The following is an 18,382-nucleotide window of genomic DNA, read 5'->3' as shown; positions in this document are numbered from 1 at the left end:
CAGGAGACCAAAACTGTAAACAGTGCTCTAGTTTTCTCCTACAATGGTTAGTGCTCACCTTGCAGCTGGTCTGAAGCGTGAGCCTATAACCTGTTCAAATTTAGTTCGGACCTCAGCCAGGGTTGGATTTGAACCCTGGTTTTGGAAATGAAAGATCTAAATGTGTAACACGTTACCTCTTCCAACACCTCCTCAAGTCATTTGCTGGTACATAGCCTCATTCAAAGTAAGATAATACAAAAACATACAAAAGGATATTTCCAAGCTACAACCGGAGTTCTAAGAACTGCAGCAAAACACACACAGGCAAATGAACAATGAAACATAATGCTCACTTCTGCTAAAGACATCTTTTGTTTCTCGACTTGTCCAATGACCACACCCTTTGACCTTGCAACCCAAATCCTTTTCGTATTTAATCTCTCCTGAACTCCAAATGGTTACAGACTTTCCCTTTTGTTTTTGTCCTGTCCTTCCCCCATCCTTCTGCTTAAAATCCATCACATTTCTAACTTTGCCCAGTGTGTTGAAAGATCAACTACCCAAACTGTTAGTTTTTGTTACTCTCTCCACAGATATTGCCTTCCCTGCTGGGTATACCCAGCATTTTCTGTTTTCGTTTGTTGAAATAGAAGTCAGATCTATTTATACATCCCTGGTTCAACATCGTTCCACATTTTTGTTCCCTTAATCCATCACCCCCCCCCCCCCCCCCCCCCCCCCCCTTCAGTAACTGTGCCAATCATCGATGGCGGCAAAAGATTTGAAAGGTTAAAAATAAAACTAAATGTTTATTTTGGAATTTAAATCCACGAGGATATTACATTTTTGAAAAAAGTCACATTCCTGTCTATTGAGGGAGCACAGTATGGTTCAATCCACCCCACCTTTGTCTGGTTCGTTTGACTCATATTCTTCGTGCAACAAGACCCATGGTTCAACGAGTGTTAAACTGTTACCGTGCACCAAGAGAATTGATGCCGAAGTAAGGTCGACTGCACTGGTAAACCATTTGTTTTCCCAAAAATTGCAGATTCGTCCTGCCTGCGATATTCCTTCACCACTGATTCCCAGGGGTCAGATGAAGAAAAGCATCCATCTTAGACAAGTTACCAAAAGTATTACAGACTCAGGCTAATGGAACTGGGGAGAATTGACCAAATAGACCCAGACGGTTCCCAATAGGATTCCTGCCCTCAGGATTTAGAAGGATGAGATAATGTGGACCCTGGACAATTGCTTCACCTGCCACTCTGGGTTCTAGTGTTCTGAACAAGGTCTGAGCTCGAGGGGTGATAAATTCAAAACAAATCCGTTGAAATAATATTTCAGTGAGTGGGGAGGGGGCAATCTATGGAATGGGAACCCCAAGCGAGATAACGGAAACAGTTAATATAGATCCATTCAAATGCAAACAAAACAGCTTTCCTTCAGAATATTTTGGGACTCAGTCTATGGGTAAATTGACACATCATGCATGGCTAGGGTAGAGTGCTTGGGAGGAGGTGACTTTGGCCGTATGTTTTTTTTTAAAAGCTCTCTCCTCCGCTGGGAGCTTTCCTCACCTCATGTCTGTTGTAGAGATTAATGGCTGTGATTAGTCAATAACTCCATTATCATTGGATCGTGTGGCTACTGGGAGGGACCCTGGTCTTTTCTCACCGAACAACTACCGTTGCTCCTAATGCATTAAAACTGTTCAGAATACACCAAATATGGTGCATCATAGCAAAAGCCTACAATTTAGCAAGACACCATTTTAAATACAATGAATTATACAGCTGAATGCCAGCTTTGTTTGTACGCAAGCCCTGGCTTGGAATGAAAAGTTTCTGAGAGACAAATGACTTCAGGGAGTCATAAAATGTTGCTGCAATTTGGTAGATTGTTGATATCATGGATTTCATGCAGAATATTATTCAGGAGGCTAGGGAGTGTGACTTGCTCAGTTTAGGAATCTGGATAAAGGAACATGGCAAGTTGCCTCTGTACATCAATACTCTCAAATCATTGGCAAAAACATGTTCACCATTTCTGAGAATGCTTAAATGGTTATCAACCACGCTCTTACTCAGAGTCTGATGGTTATAGGTTCAAGCCGTGTTCCAGCATTTGAGCACTGAGTCACATCATCATTATCTCTCTGCTGCCTTACTCTCTTGCAGTCCCAAGAAATACAGGACAAAGGGCACCTTAGAACAGTACAGCACAGAACAGGCCCTTCGGCCCTCGATGTTGTGCCGAGCAATGATCACCCTACTCAAGTCAACGTATCCACACTATACCGGTAACCCAACCCCCCCCCCCCATTAACCTCATTTTTTTAGGACACTAAGGGCAATTTAGCATAGCCAATCCACCTAACCCGCACATCTTTGGACTGTGGGAGGAAACCGGAGCACCTGGAGGAAACCCACGCACACACGGGGAGGATGTGCAGACTCCGCACAGACAGTGACCCAGCCGGGAATCGAACCTGGGACCCTGGAGCTGTGAAGCATTTATGCTAACCACCATGCTACCGTGCTGCCCCAAACCCACCATGCACCTATTAAGGGATTTGGGAGAAGCATTCAAAATAAAGGATAAACCCTTAAAATATGGGACAGTTGGTCACCCAGAGTGTGTCAGTGGTGAAGGAGGTGAATGTTTAAGGTGGTGGATGGGTGCTGATTAAATAGACTGCTTTGTCCTGGATGGTGTGCTGAGCTGTGTGAGTTTTGGTTGGAGCTGGGCACATCCACGTGAGTGGAGGGTATTCCACCACATTGGCTTGTGCCTTGGGAGGCGGTGGACAGGCTTTGGGGAGCCAAGGGGCGAGTTACTCACCACAGAACACTCAACCCCTGATCAGTTCTTGTAGCCACAGTATGTACATGGCTGGTCCAGTTATGATTCTAGTCAGTGGTAATGCCCCATTGTTAATGCAAGTATCTGCCCTCTTAGGTAGATGCAAACAAATCCATGTTACTGGTTTGAAGAACAGGAGAGATCTCCCTGGCATTCTGCTCAATATTCATCACTCAACCAATATGACTAAAACAAATTATCTGGTCATTTACACTGGGTGCAGGTGGGACAACGTGCATGCCAATGGCTGCTGCCTTTTCCTGCGAATGTACTTTATTGGATGTGAAGCACTGTGGGATGTCCTGAAGTCACAAAGGGTGTGATATAAATGCAAGTCTTCACTTTATGGTAAGGCATGAATAAAATGGACCATAGAGATTCAACAAGCCTCATATATAAAAGCTGATCTCAGCCAGCCGAGCAATAACACCAGTGAGGAAACAACCCACCACAATATCCATGGAGGTTCAGAGTGGGAAGAAAAAGTTATGGGGAGAGAGAAGAATGGAACTAATTGGCTGGCACTACTAGCACAGACACAATGGGCCAAATGGACTCAATTCTATGATTCTACAATTCTGCAACTTGAAACCCTGACTTGGTTTCTCTTTTAACGGAGACTGCCTGGCCGGCTGAGTGCTTTTTAACTTCTCATTTTTTACTTAGTACATCTCATGTTTGGTTGATGTGGACATTCCTACCTCTGTCAGAGCCGTCACTCTGTACAGACGCTCTGGAGGAAAGTTGGCTCTGCAGGCGCTCAATTTCAATATCTTTTACGGTCAACTGTTCCTGAAGATCTTCTATTTCAGCCTGAAGATTGAAAGAAAAATCAAAACATTAACAAAATCAAAACATCAAACTGTTTCCCAATCAGCCAATACTTGATGAACTGGTCTTGTGCTTTCATTGGAAAAACCTATTCTCAAGTAGATGGCAGAACTATCTACAAAAGGTTGGGCTAATGTGAAAACTGACCGTGTGGAAGAGAGCACATTAGCTGCAGATCAGAAGTGCTCAAGTTAGGTCAATGTTTGGGTTCAACCAGTCTTCTAAACAAAAAAGATCAGGCCAACCACAAAGGCCAGAAGAGGTCATAATGATAAAAAAATTGGAACAGGACATGTAAATGAGAGACAAGAGGCTGATAAAAAAAAAGAGGGTAAAACAAAAGTGTGTAGTTGAGTAAATGTGAAAGGGGCAAGAAGGGGGTGGCATCAGAGGGGCACTCAGGATGGAGGGAGATGCTAGAAGGGCACACGAGGGGGAGGGAGGCATGAGAAAGATACGCGAGGGTGGAGGGAGTCACGAGAGGGGCACACGGGGAAGTAGGAGGGAGACACCAGAGGGGCACATGGGGAAGAGGGAGGGAGACACCAGAGGGGCGCATTGGGGGGGGGGGGGGGGGGGGGCGAGTTGCAGAAGAACACGCGGGGGTTGGTGGCACCAGAGTGGAAAAGGCTAATGGGAGGGATATGGAGAGGTAGATGGAGAGAGGAGGGGAAGAGGCAGGCCAAGAGGAGACAGGAACTGGAAGCGAGCAACATCGAGTGAATCCATACTCTTTAACCTGCTCCAGTTCACTGCAGTGGACATTTCTGTCCTTGTGCCTATTACCACAAAAACTGGGACACGATGAAAACTGGGACACAGTACAAAAATGTACAGTTCAATCACCTGATCAGTTCAAGCTCTCAATTGCTCATGTTTACATTCCATGTATGCTCTCAAAATTAAAGCTAATCTTTATAGTCAAAAAGCACCAAGGCAAATCCCAAGTGTTGAAGGCCAATTAGAAATAGAAGCCAAGGTTACACCATGCTGATTCATTCGCTAACTTCAGCACCATCCATTACTATCACAGTTGAGTCATCAGATTTTATTTACCCCAAAATGGGAGCATTTACTCATCATTACCTGTGAGCTTGCCTCGTTAAACCTTTCAAATAATTGGGTTATAAGACTCCAGACATTGGCCAGCACTTGCAGGAGGTTCTGACATGGTTACATTACTGAGCCGGGTTTCTAAGCTCAATGCACTGGCAATGACTCCAGACACCATGTGGTACTTATTACCGACAGTTACCCTCTTTCCGACAACCAATGGCTTTAAAGCCCAATCCAAGGATATCAAATCAGTAATTCCCAATTTGCCTCCTCTTTTCCCCTACTTGTTTATTGAAAGAAGCCTGGTTAAAGTCTCTTTTATCCTGGGCAACAGTAGCAATAATAAGCAATTGGCCATTTTGGTGATTGACCTGTGGAGTAGAGGGGCTCGTCAAACGGTGCACTCCTCCCTCCCAGTCTTAACACTATAGAGGAACCTCGCAACAGGAAGAGGCCAGCCTGTTCCACTATTCAACTAGATTGTAGTTGATCTGAATCTGCACACTATCTTTGTGCTTTAGTTTCATAACCCTTAATAACCTCTTTAGAATATTACTTTAGCTGCCTGTCTACCTCTCAATCCATGAATGCTCTGGTTTCAGGCAGTCAGAAGTACAATTAAGCAAAACTGATTTTGTAACACACTAATTATTAAGATTTTTTTTAAAAATTGTAACGTGTTAGCTTTGCCTTACTGGTTGGCACTCGTAACGTTTAATCATAAGATTGTGTGTTATTAAAGTCCCACTCTGGAGACTTCAGCACAATATTTTTCATCTCTTCATCTGGGTGAGCGGTGTGCTCTGCAGTGGGAGAGGTGCACAGCCCTGTATTTAGCTGAGAAGGTATAGGGCCAGCTGGGGTGTAGGTTTTGGGGTGTGCTGGGGTTGATGTTTGTATGTCAGAGGGTGCTGGGCAAGGCCAGGTCCGATGCTGTGGTTAGTACTCTGTTGCCCCTGGAGCTTGGGATGTCCCTTCTCAAAAGACACTTATTAGGGACATCCTGAGAAGACTCTTCTGTGCACAGGGGTTGGTTGGGGACTTCTTATTTGGTGGAGTAGTTTTTTTTCTCTTTTTTATCAATGATGGCAAGCGTGCACCAGGGAATCAGGACCCGCAGTTCAGTCCTGTCCTGCTGTCATCCTGTGATCCATTCCTGCTAGTTCTCCATCCATTTTCAATCATAGAATTTACAGTGCAGAAGGAATCGAGTCTGCACCAGCCCTTACAAAGATCGCCCTACTTGAGCCCACGTATCTACCCTATCCCTGTAATCCAGCAACACCCACTTAACTTTTTTTTGTTTTTTTTTAAGGACACTAAGAGCAATTTAGCATGGCCAATCCACCTAACCCGCACATCTTTGGACTGTGGGAGGAAACCGGAGCTCCCGGAGGAAACCCACGCAGACACGGGGAGAACGTGCAAACTCCGCCTCTGGCGCTGCTGGAGTTCAGGGTGATAGATATTGGTGTGTGCTCGAACATGGTGGGACAAATTTACCCAGATCTCTCTTTTACTACGAGCAGTCGTGGTGTCGGAAGATGTGCACCATTTGGCCACTTTTTCATGGCTTTATCCTGTTTCTCCCTTTTACTCTGGCGGGGCTTTTGGAGGTATCCAGTGATTGTATTGACCCAGTTGTACTCCTGTTCCCCTCTGCATTCACGTATGTTGAGCCTTTGCTTTTTCTTGCGATGTTGCACCATTCCTGTAGTTTTGTTGCGCTGTTTGTTAAAACTTAAATCCTAAACAAATAAAACTTTTCAAAAGAGATGATCGCATTGCTGCTTGTGGGATCTTGCTGTGTACAAATTCTTACATCACAACAATGACACATTTCAAAAATATTTCATTGACTGAAAGAACCCGAGGTCATGGCGGGTGCTAGATATATAGAGGTTATTCCTAAACTGGTAATTTTCTAATTGCCGGCAGTTTAACAGACTCCAAATGTGGCTACTCTGATCATAGCACGTCCTTTTTGGTGCAATTAATCCCTTGCCATTTGGGCATCGTCGTTGTCATAGCAACTCAAGTACCAATGAGCCTAGAACTGGAAAGTAAGATTAGCCCAGATATCTCTTTTTCCACTGGCACAGACATGACGGACCAAATATACACCTTGTCTTTATGTTCCAGGGAGATGGGTTGTCCAACTAAAAAAAAGGTGTTAACTGCACTTAGGGCTGCAAACCCCCAAGACCAATCTCCAATGCAAAAGTATCTTTTGCTGTCCAGTGTTACTATGCAAGAAGAAATCTACAAGATACATTCTCCACCAGAGAATGTCCATTACAGCACGCTGATGAGAACAAGCCATCTCACAGTTCAGAGCTTAAAGCGGGCATTAATTACAAGCTGGATAAGAGAAGGAACCAATATATATTTCTTATATTTTGGGGTACATAGGGTATTAAAGGGCTTGGGGATAAAATAGGACGGTGGAATTGAGGTTGATGATCAGGCATGGATTTATTTATTGGCAGAACAGGCTCAAAGGGCCAAATCATCTGATCCAGTTCCTGTTTCGCATATGGCAATAGCCTACTTTCCTCCATATACGCAAAGCTTGCCAAACATAGAGCAATGTGAGCACATTTAATTGGGTCAGTTCTGAAGTGTGCGAAATTGTAACAGCTCCAAATCAACTGGATGCTGAAGAGTTCAACCGCAAACAGCTTCAAGCTCTTTGCTGAGCTGATGATCCACTTTTCTGGCAGTAAGTTACTGCATCGTTTATGATAGCATTATTCCTGTAATATTAGAGCAAGGCACTTGATATGCCTTGTGGGAATATGGAATGCAGTCACACGCTTGATTCTGTTGCTGTTCAACAGCTGAGAAAGCAATAATTAAATTCCAACACTGTCTCCTCTATTAATCGCTGTGTTGTAACTAGCAACTTAATGTCACAAACAGCATCTGTGTCAGGTTTGAAACAAAATCTTACAAACGTCCTGTTGGCTGAGAATATTATCAGGAGCCCTCCAGTGGCCTCTGAACCGAGCTGCTGACCTGTTTGGGTCCCTTTAAGGTGACTGTTAGCCATGGCTCAGCATTCTTACCTCAGAATAAGAAGGTTAAGAGATTTGAGCAAACCACTCAGAATGGCACTTCCAATGCAGTGCCAGGGGAATGCTGTACTGTCAGCAGTGCAGCCTTTCAAGCAGGATCCAGTTTATCTGAAGCTCCCCCTGCCCTCTCAGGTAGACGCACATTTTGAAGAATAGTGTTCTCCCCGATGTCCTCAACCAAGGTGTATTCGTCAATCAATATCTCAAAAATATATTTAGAATCATAGAATAGAATCCCTAAAGTGTAGGAGACTTATTCAGCCCATCGGGTCTGCCCAACCCTCCGAAAGAGCACTCTACCTAGGCCCACGCTCTATCCCTGTAACCCCAGTTCACCTTTGGAAACTACAGGACAATTTAGCATGGCCAATCCACCTAACCTTCACATCTTTGGACTGTGGGAGAAAACCAGAGCACCCGGAGGAAACCCACGCAGACATGGTGAGAATGTGCAACCTCCACACAGTTACCCAAGGTCGGAATTGAACCTGGGTCCTTTAGTCTGTGAGGCAGCAGTGCTAATCTCTGTGCCACCATTCCGCCTATGATATAGTCATTACTTCATTGCTGTGCTCAACCTGATGCTGCATCTCTTACATTACAGTGACTCCACTTAAGAAAAGATGATTAATTGGCTGTAAAGGGTTTTGGGATGTCTTGGGTCGTGCAAGGAAAATACAAGTTATTTTTCTCACAACACCAACATCAGAGATGCTGTTTAAAGTTACTTGAATGAAAATCGCTTATTGTCACGAGTCGGCTTCAATGAAGTTACTGTGAAAAGCCCCTAGTCGCCACATTCCGGCATCTGTTCGGGGAGGCTGGTACAGGAATTGAACCGTGCTGCTGGCCTGCCTTGGTCTGCTTTAAAAGCCAGCGATTTAGCCCAGTGTGCTAAACCAGCCCATAAACCACCCTTTAACATTTCACAGTGAATAAACAATTCTAGTGAGATGAGCAGTTTTAGTTAGTCCTAGAGCTCAGCACTAGCAGTCAAACATGGCTCGCCTCCCCTGTTTGGTATTGAGCAACACACTGCTGGGGAAGTAACAAAGAGACCGAGTGAGGGGCCCGTAAGATGGTCTCTATCATACTGCCTCGACTCCAATACTTCATCAGAAAGAGACGTCCTGAGGGAAGGCGGCTGGAGTTTCCTTTTAAAGCCTTTGAGAATCATAAAACAAAGCGGTGGGTGTTTTCGTACAATATTTCAGGAAGGAACACCAAACTGAAGTGGCTTCTCGGAATTCACAGGTCGAAAGGTGGATGAGTATCCAACAAAACGGGCGAGGGGGAAATGGGGTTGCAGCCAGTCGTTGTAAAATCCCACTGATATTGACCAGGCTATTCTAATTTCCTCCTCACCAAAAAATGTTCTTCACAAAACAAACACAGTAAAACAATGCAAAAATAAATCTGCCTTATTTTTTCCCTCATAAACATACCTCTATAAACACTAGTTCACAACACCAAGAAGAAAATAAAGTTAATAATCCGTTAGCTGGTGGCACAACATTCGAAGGCCAAAAGCCACTTAAATGCGTCATACTTCCTGCTCATGTTTATGATCCCAGAATCATTAGCATTACATATTCACAAATCATTATTTACATATGGTTACAGTTTTCTTCAAAGGAGCTCTGTCTGCAACTTGCCGCAAGCAGGCTCTACATAAAAATGTCAATTTTTTTTCCAAATTCAGAAACCTCACGTGAACCTTATTCGTTCAACTTAAAGGACTCAATACAAAATCATCACGAGGAACGTGTTCTTAGCCTGACTTTCAGACAATTATGGCCTCGCCTCTCCCTGTAGCTGTAACCTACTTCCATTCAACAGTCCTCAAGATCTGTGCTTCTCCCTTCTTTGGTCACTGCTCCACAACAGGCAACCTAGTCTTCACCTACTTGGCCCCCAGCTCTGGAATTCTCTCCTTCAACCTCCACCTCTTTATCCAGTTCTCCTAATTTTAGTGGGTCCTTAAAACCAACTTCTTTAACCAAGTTTTTGGTCACATGTCCTATATGCATCTCCTAATGTGGCTGGGTGTCAAATGATGCCAGACAATGCTCCTGCAAAGCACATAGAGATGCATTAGTATGTTTGAGGAGCTATGTTGCAAGTTTTTCTAGTTTTGAATGCCAACTTATTAACTAATCTAGTGATTTAACACAACTCCATTTTTTGTACAGAAGTAACCAATGACTCTTTGCCAATTTGAACAAGAGACTCAGAAATCAGTTTATGAAGAGATGAGAATTCTGGATCACCATAATAAGAATTCTCAGATGATGAAATCTCCCCAGGGAGCTAGTGTTGCATTTTCAGTATTGTACTGTATCTCTAAACTCTATTTCTTTGGTGGCTTCTTTGCAACCTCCATTGAACTCCAACCAGACCTGGATTTAATACCACTCTCATTTCATATTCCTCACTGAAATCCTGCAGGGATTTTTTTTCTGTCCCAACAAGTTGGGATTTTCAAATCCTCATTGTTCCACAGCTTCATCTCAACCCATTCCTGCCAGCCACTCCAGTATTATTTTTCATCTTCCATCCTCTTAAATTTGACCTTTTACATACTGACTGCCTTTTCTTTGTCCCAGAACATTTAGTTTTCTCCACTCACCTCTTTTTTAAAAAAAGTTTTAGAGTACCCAATGTATTTTTTTCCAATTCAGCAGCAATTTAACGTGGCCAATCCACCTAGCCTGCACATTTTTGGGTTGCGGGGGCAAAACCCACGCAAACATTCTGCTCATTTCTTGAACATCCTCCCTAAATTGCTGCCCACCCTCATTTCTTTCTCCATCTTTACAAACCATCCCGGGCGGCACGGTGACACAGTGGTTAGCACTGCTGCCTACGGTGCCGAGGACCCGGGTTTGACCCTGGCTCTGGGTCACTTTCCATGTGGAGTTTGCAGATTCTCCGTGTATGCATGGGTTTCCCTTCACAACCCAAAGATGTGCAAGGTAGGTGGCCACGCTAAATTGCCCCTTAATTGGAAAAGAAAATGATTCGGTACTCTAAATTTTTAAACAAATCTTTACAAACCATCCCAAAATCTACCTTCTTAACCAAGTTTTCAATCATGTGCCCTATCTCTCTCACTTTGGGCCATGTTTTCCAGCAGCGCAGGTGGCTCGTCATTGGCTGCCACCAATGTCTATGGCGTTTGGCATGGGTTGCCCATCCCGCCACTGGTGAACCCACTGCGGGGGTGGGTTCACCTTTGACGGGACCACAAGATCCTGCCGGTGGAAAATCCCACCCATGGAAGGCTCCTTAATCCACCTTGCCTCACCTTCTCATTAGCCAACTCATTTCAGGCGCAAGTTATTGTTTTATAAGTGAATTGGGCCAACTTTTCTTTGATTGCAGCTCTTCCTAGAATATGTACCTACACCATCGCTTTCCTCATCCACTGAAACATCCTTTGATTCAAGTTACCGGGAAGCCCAGCTGTAATGTACAACCTCCAACACCTGAGCAGTTTGGAGTGGATCATCTGAACTTTATTGAACCCATCTGATTTGCAGACCATTGGAAGCCGCTCTGAACACTGGCCTGAAGGAAAGACATCAGAGCCTTGGTGAGGGAACAGAGGAGATTTACAGGAATGTGGGAACAAAGAACAATACAGAACAGGGCAGGCCCTTCAGCCCTCCAAGCCTGCCTAATGATGCCTGTCTAAACTAAAAGCGTCTGTACTTCTGGGATCCATATCCCTCTATACCCATCCTATTTAGGCATTTATCAAGATGTCTCTTAAACATCACTTCCACCATCTCTCTCAGCAGCATGTTCCAAGCATTCACCACCCTCAGTGTAAAAATCTTGCCTCACACATCTCCTCTAAACTTTGCCCCTTGCACCGTAAACCAATGTCCTCTAGTAACTGACTTTTCCACCCTGGGAATAAATGTCTGACTATCCACTCTGTCCATAATTTTGTAAACCTCTATTAGGTCTCCCATCAACCACTTTCGTTCCAGTGAAAATAATTTGCGTTTATCCAACCTCTCCTCAAAGCTAATACCTTCCAGACCAGGCAATATCCTGGTAAACCTCTCCTGTACCCTCTCCAAAGCATCTTTATCTTCCTGGTAGTGTGGTGACCAGAATTGTATGTAATATTCGAAATATGGCCTAACTAAGCTTCTGTACAGCTGCAGCATGACTTGCCAATTTTTATACTCAATGTCCAGGTCGATGAAGGCAACATGCCATATGCCTTCTTGACTACCTTATCCACCTGCATTGCCACCATCAGTGATCTGTGGACCTCTCCGAACAGATCGCTCTGCCTGTCAATACTCTTAAGGGTTCTGCCATTTACTGTGTAATTCCCACCTGTATTAGACCTTCCAAAATGCATTACCGCACATTAATAGACTGAATACAAACAATTCTTCCTCTTGTATGGAAAAGCATAACGAGAGGCCATCAATATAAAACAGTCACCATGAAATTCCAGAGGAAATTCAGGTAAAATTTCTTAATGCAAAATGGTGAGATTCTAGTTACAAGCAGCAACTGGAGCAGCTCGGACTGTTTTGAAGATTAAGTGGAGACAATGTGTTCAAAAATCACAAAGGGCTTTGATGAAGATCGGGGGAAACTATCTCCATTCACAGAAGGGCCATAAAGATAGGGTGCATATTTCAGATCATGGAATCAGAGAGTAGTTACAGCACAGAAGATGACCTGTGTCCATGCTGACTCTCCGCAAATGTAATTCAGCTAGTTTTATTCCCTAACCTTTCCTCGTAGCCCAGTTGATATTTCCCCTTCAGGTAATTTACCCTTTGGAAGCGGTGACCAAATCTGCCTCCACCCACACTCTTAGGTCCGAACCACTCACAACATTAAAAAAAAAGCTTTCCCTTGGTTCTTTTATAATTTGGATCTGACCCTTTAGGATTTAAGATAATTGGAAAGAAAAAAGATTCAGAGGTATTGAGGAGAAAAAAAAAGTACTCAATGGGTTGTTGTGATCCGGAATGTGCTGCCTGAAAAGGTGGTGGAAGTAGATTAAATAACTTTTAAAAAGGGAATTGGATAAATGGTTGAAATTATACATTTTTTGAATCACAGGGCTTTGGCGTACGAACAGGGCTGAGGGAGTAATTGGATAAATCTTTCAGAGAACCCAGCAGAGGCAATAATAGACAAAATGACCTCCTTCTGTCACAGAAGATTCCACAAATAAAAGCAAAATCAGGCAGGTTCCACAGCAAGTTGGAAATTATCTTGCACATCTCATCAGTTTGTTTATGGCCGAGCGCGTACATCGCCAAGTCTGTTAAAGTATCGAACGGCTAACACATAGCAATGCTGTTAGCTAGTATTGTCGAATGACGAACAGGCCCACCACAAAAAGGAGACAATGCAGACAACCTTTATTATAATTAGCATGGAATGCAAATAGGCAGACGACAGCAGAGATATCAAACAGAACACAAATAACTCACCCCCACCCCCCGAAGCTTCACTATTTGTATCGGCACAGTTGTGTGTCTAAGTGTGGCACGCTGACTGGTCAAAGAAATGGAGTTAGTGAGAAATAGACAGGTAGCAGGATAGAAAGCCAGAATAACAAGAGTGCAGCTTGCAAAATGGTGTGGTCAATGTTGCCTATTCATCCAGCCAGCCGGATGCCAGTACTATTGACATAAGCCAAACAATACTTTAGTGAGATTCCCAACCTTGGAAACAGCAACCCAACCAGATAAGACGAGCAGCAGGGGAAGAACAGACAGAGACTTATGAACTAATCACAACTACAGACTGATTGAAGCATTTGATTGTGTTCCTCATATCCTGTTAAATGGATCATCACCAACATACTTTAACATTGAAAGTTGAACCTTTGGAGATCAAAAAGGAAAAGAAATGTGGTGCTATGAGGGAAGACTTGTGAAGGTTAATTGCATAGTGCTTTCAAAGAGCTGGCAGAGGCACGATAGGTTGTATGGCCTCCTATTTGGGTGCGGCAAAATACTCACCACATGGCTGCAGCAGTGATGACAATTAAAAAGCTCTATACCGTCCGGGATGAACCATTTCCCTCCATCAGCATCCGTGTCAGATCTCAATATCAACATGCACTGCATGACCTCACAGTTCCCTATCCCTATCTCTGCAATCCTTTGGAGATGGCTAAGCTCCTTCAATTCTAGCCTTTTGCTCATCCACGACTTTAATCACTCCACCCTTACCATCTGTGATTTCAGCTGCTTGGGCATTTAGCTCTGGAACTTCCTTTCTAAATCGTGATCTCTCTCTCTCTCTCTCTCTCTCTCTCTCTTCCCCCCATCTCTCTTCACCTACTCTTCCCCTCCCCCCCACTACGACACTCCATAAAATCCACCTCTTTGCCTAAGCTTTTGGTTATCTGATCTAATATTTTCCGACGTGGCTCGTGCCAAATTCATTTGATAATGTGCTTTAGAAGCACATCGAGATGGTTGATCACATCAAGGGTGTTAAGTAAATATCAACAGGATACACGACAACTCATCATGGTTCAAATGCATGCTTCTCTTCTACAAACACTGTCAGAAATGAAAACTAAAACAATGGCATGAGAACGCCATCCTTTCCCTTACAGTCAGACACCATCCCGATTTGGATGTACACCACCATTCCTTCATTGGCATGGGATGAATACACTACCATAAAAAAGTTATTGCACAGGAAAAGGTCATTCGGCCCATCAGGTCTGCGATGACTGAAAAATTTAAAAACTAGCTGACCACTCTAATACCATCTACCATACTTGCCCCATTGCCTTGCAAGTTGCCACACTTCAGGTACCTTTTTCAATGAGTTGAGGGTTCCTCCCAGCACCACCAAACCGGCTAGTGAATTCAAAATGCCTACTGAGTGAAGAAGCTTTTCCTCATGTCCGTTCTAATCCTCGACCAATCACCTTAAATCTGTCACTTCTGGTAATTGACCCCTCCACTAGAGGCTATCCAGGCCTCTCAATCTTCTACAGCTCAATCAGGTCCCCCCTCAGCCTCCACAGTTCTAAGGACAACAAACCCAGCCTAGCCCATCTTTTCTCATAAGCTATAATTTTCCATATGATAAAATAGCTTCAGAGGGGCTGCAAGAACAAGCAGAAAAGTTTTGCCAGGATGATACCTGAACTAAGAGGTTATACTTTTCAGGAAAGGCTGAACAGGTTGGGACTCTTGCCTCCAGAAAAGCAAAGAAATGATGGGTGAGCTGATAGAAAAAAGTCTTGACAATTCTGAAAGGGTTTAATTAAAGTATACGTAAAAATATCTCCTTGTGGGAGGAGACTAGAACTAGGGGGCCATACACATTCAATGCTCATTCATAAATCCAAAAGGGAATTCCGAAGAATATTCTTTACCCAGAGGGGGTGAGGAGAATGTTGAACACTTGGTACCACATTTAAGGGCATGTCAATGTTGGCTTTGAATAGTTGGGCAGAATGGCCGGTTTCTGTGCTGTGCATTCTACGAGAAGGCCAGCAGCATTTTTTGAAGAATCGGCAATAGACGTGACCTTACCAGATCTCGGCCCCATACTTCAAGAACAAGTTAAAAAGCATGCCATAGATTTAGGGAACAAACACTATTGATGTAAATGAAATGGGCAAATCAGACACTGAGCAGCACAGAACATTCATCAAATCCGACCAGGGGAAAAGAGTGGCAAATGACAAACATTTAATTTTTTTTACCTTTGTGGCATGCAGCTTCTGCTCATACTGAATCTTTTCATCCTCCAGCTCATCTACTTTGGATTTCAGGCTCCGTAATTCCTGAAGCAAGTTCTGGAATGTCAACAAAATGCGAATGATGTTAACAACAACAAAAATAAACCTGTTGAATCATTTAAATGATTTCGGACATAAATCTGGCATTGAGCTATTAAAGGACTTGCCTATAGGCTGGAATAAAAAAAGTGAACATTAGCTATATTCGGCCGGAAAGCAAATCCCACACTAATCTAAGAAAGTGGTACGTAAGTACTTGGACAATTGGATGTGGAGAACAAATGTGAACATTGTCAGGGAGGCCTGGCCAACCACACCCACATGTTCTGGTCTTGCCCCAGGCTTGCCGGGTACTGGACGTCCTTCTTTGCGACCATGTCCAAGGTTGTGGGACTGAGGGTGGTGCGTGCCCCCTAGTGGTGGTCTTCAGGATCTCACAGGAGCCAGAATTCTATATGGCAAGGGGGGCTGACTCTCTTGACTTTGTCTCCCAGGTTGCCCGCTGGAGATTCCTGCTCGGTTGGTGATCGGCCACACCACCCAAGGCTGCAGCCTGATGTCTGTCCTGGCACAATTTCTCAGGCTGGTGAAGATAACGTTTGCTATCCATGGGTCGGAAGAAATTCACAGGACGTTCAGCAACTTCTTTCAAGATCTGTTCGTGGCTAGCAACCAATAAAGTAGGGAGGGGGAAGGAGGGGGGGGGGGGGTGGGGGTGGTGGGGGGAAGGACAAGGGACAAGTCATGGGACAAAGGAGGGGGAATAAATGAATGTACCCAAGACGAATCCGGGACAGGCAGGAGCAAAGACGACTGCAGAATACAGGTTGATGGCAAATTACTACCTGAACCACAATGTACATAAATTACCGTAAATGTGCGTTTTGGTCATATCTGGCCCTGTAAAGTTGGCCATGAAATTTGAAAAATCCAAATAAAAAATATATTTAAAAGAGATACAATTGGATAACGGAATCAGATGTATATTTAGAACATAGAACAGTACAGCACAGAACAGGCCCTTCGGCCCTCAATGTTGTGCCGAGCCATGATCACCCTACTCAAACCCACGTATCCACCCTATACCCATAACCCAACAACCCCCCCCCCCCCCCCCCCCCCCTTAACCTTACTTTTTATTAGGACACTACGGGCAATTTAGCATGGCCAATCCACCTAACCCGCACATCTTTATATGGGCCTTTCACTTAATCAGGACCTCCCAAGGTGAATGAAGTGCCATCACTGTTGTAACGTACCGAAAGGAGCATCCAATCTCCACACAGCAAACTGCCACAAACAACAATGAGAAATATGGTTTTACTGATGTTGATTGATTAATATAGGCCAGACACACTCCTGATTTAATTTTCCCGTTGGTTTTGGCACTCCTCCCATACTGCATTTGGGCGAGGGACCTCAGTTACAAGAACAGGTTGGGAAAGTTCTCCTTGGCTAAATGTGACTGAGAGTTTTTCAAGATGTTGCAAGGTTTTGGTAAAGTGCAGAGCGAAAAATGATTCCTTCTGGTGGGTTGACCAATAACCAGAAGCATATAGAGACATGGGCAACCAATCTAGTGGGGAGATGAGGAGAATTGTTTTCACTCAGTTGTTGGGATATGAAATAGGTGGTGGAAGCGGATTCCATAAATAATTGTTAAAGGGAGTTGTACGGGTACTTGAGAATAAAGAACTTAAAGAGTTATGCACAAAGAGAGGAGTTAGGGTCGAAGCACTCTCTTTCAAAGAGCCAGCATAGGCATCGGCAACATGCTTAGGCTTCTATGAATATCTAGTCGATCTGAGAGAGGGACACATGGGACGAAAAAGGATTGTGCAGTTCATCATTCTGCACCAGCAAAGAGCAGTGGGGTAAAGTATGGGGCGGTTTGGTAGCACAGTGCTTTTTAGCACTGTTGCTTCACAGCACCGGGCTCCCAGGTTCAATTCCTGGCTTGGGACACTTGTCTGTGTGGAGTCTGCACACTCTCCCCATGTCTGCGTGGGTTTCCTCCGGGTGCTCCAGTTTACTCCCACAAGTCCTGAACGACATGATGTTAGTTCATTTGGACATTCTGAATTCTCCCTCTGTGTACCCGAACAGGCACCGGAGTGTGGCGACTGGCCTATTTTCACAGTAACTTCATTGCAGTGTTCATGTAAGTTTACTTTAATGAAGAGAAACTTAACAATAAGTCTTAAAGAGGCACAAAAGACTGGAGATATGACTTTGGGTCCCGTTCCATCTTGAATATTAGAAGTAAACAGAGCGTGTTCAGTTCTGAATTGAATATGTACGAATAGATGCAAAAGCAGAAAATGTTAAAAATATAAATGGGTTCCACCCTCTGCATAGAGAAGTTAAACTATTATTGGTGCATCCTTCCTTCATCAAACTTTGGCTAATTTTACCCTGAGGACTTAAATCAGTGAAGATTCACGACGCCACACAAACTCAAAATTGATTTTCAGAACAACAATTATTAAAAAATATTCGCTCACAGGTTATGGAGTCAATGGCAAGGTGAATCCTTATTTGGGCTTGGGAAGGCAAGCAATTTTCTTGAACAAAATGGACTGGCTTTCTCAGCCATTTAAAAGGGCAGTTAAGAAACACATTGCTCTGGGTACTTAACCATAGCCAAGGATGGTATATTTTCTTCTCTAAAAGTGACAATAGTGAACCAGATAGGCCTTTACAACAATCAGGTAGTTTAATGGCAACCATTACTGACAACAGCCTTTCTAACAGGTTTATTTAATTAAGTCTTTACTGGAGTGGTGGAGTTTGAACTAATCTCCTCCAT

General features: G+C 43.8%; 1 protein-coding gene across 13 annotated transcripts in view; it reads right to left on the bottom strand.

Annotated features, from left to right (window-relative positions):
• The window catches only part of LOC119971787 (liprin-beta-2-like), a 354,279-nt gene that overhangs the window by 53,787 nt on the left and 282,110 nt on the right, over positions 1 to 18,382 (bottom strand). For all 13 annotated transcript variants that reach the window (XM_038807902.1, XM_038807904.1, XM_038807906.1 and 10 more), the window contains 2 exons: positions 15,538 to 15,630; positions 3,552 to 3,663 (listed from right to left, as the gene is read on the bottom strand). In XM_038807902.1, the coding sequence (XP_038663830.1) occupies positions 3,552 to 3,663; positions 15,538 to 15,630 (205 nt within the window). The remainder of the gene's footprint in view (positions 1 to 3,551; positions 3,664 to 15,537; positions 15,631 to 18,382) is intronic.

This window comes from Scyliorhinus canicula, chromosome 9 (genome assembly GCF_902713615.1).
Source record: "Scyliorhinus canicula chromosome 9, sScyCan1.1, whole genome shotgun sequence".
Classification (NCBI taxonomy): domain Eukaryota; kingdom Metazoa; phylum Chordata; class Chondrichthyes; order Carcharhiniformes; family Scyliorhinidae; genus Scyliorhinus; species Scyliorhinus canicula.
This window is presented reverse-complemented; position numbering and strand designations above follow the sequence as displayed.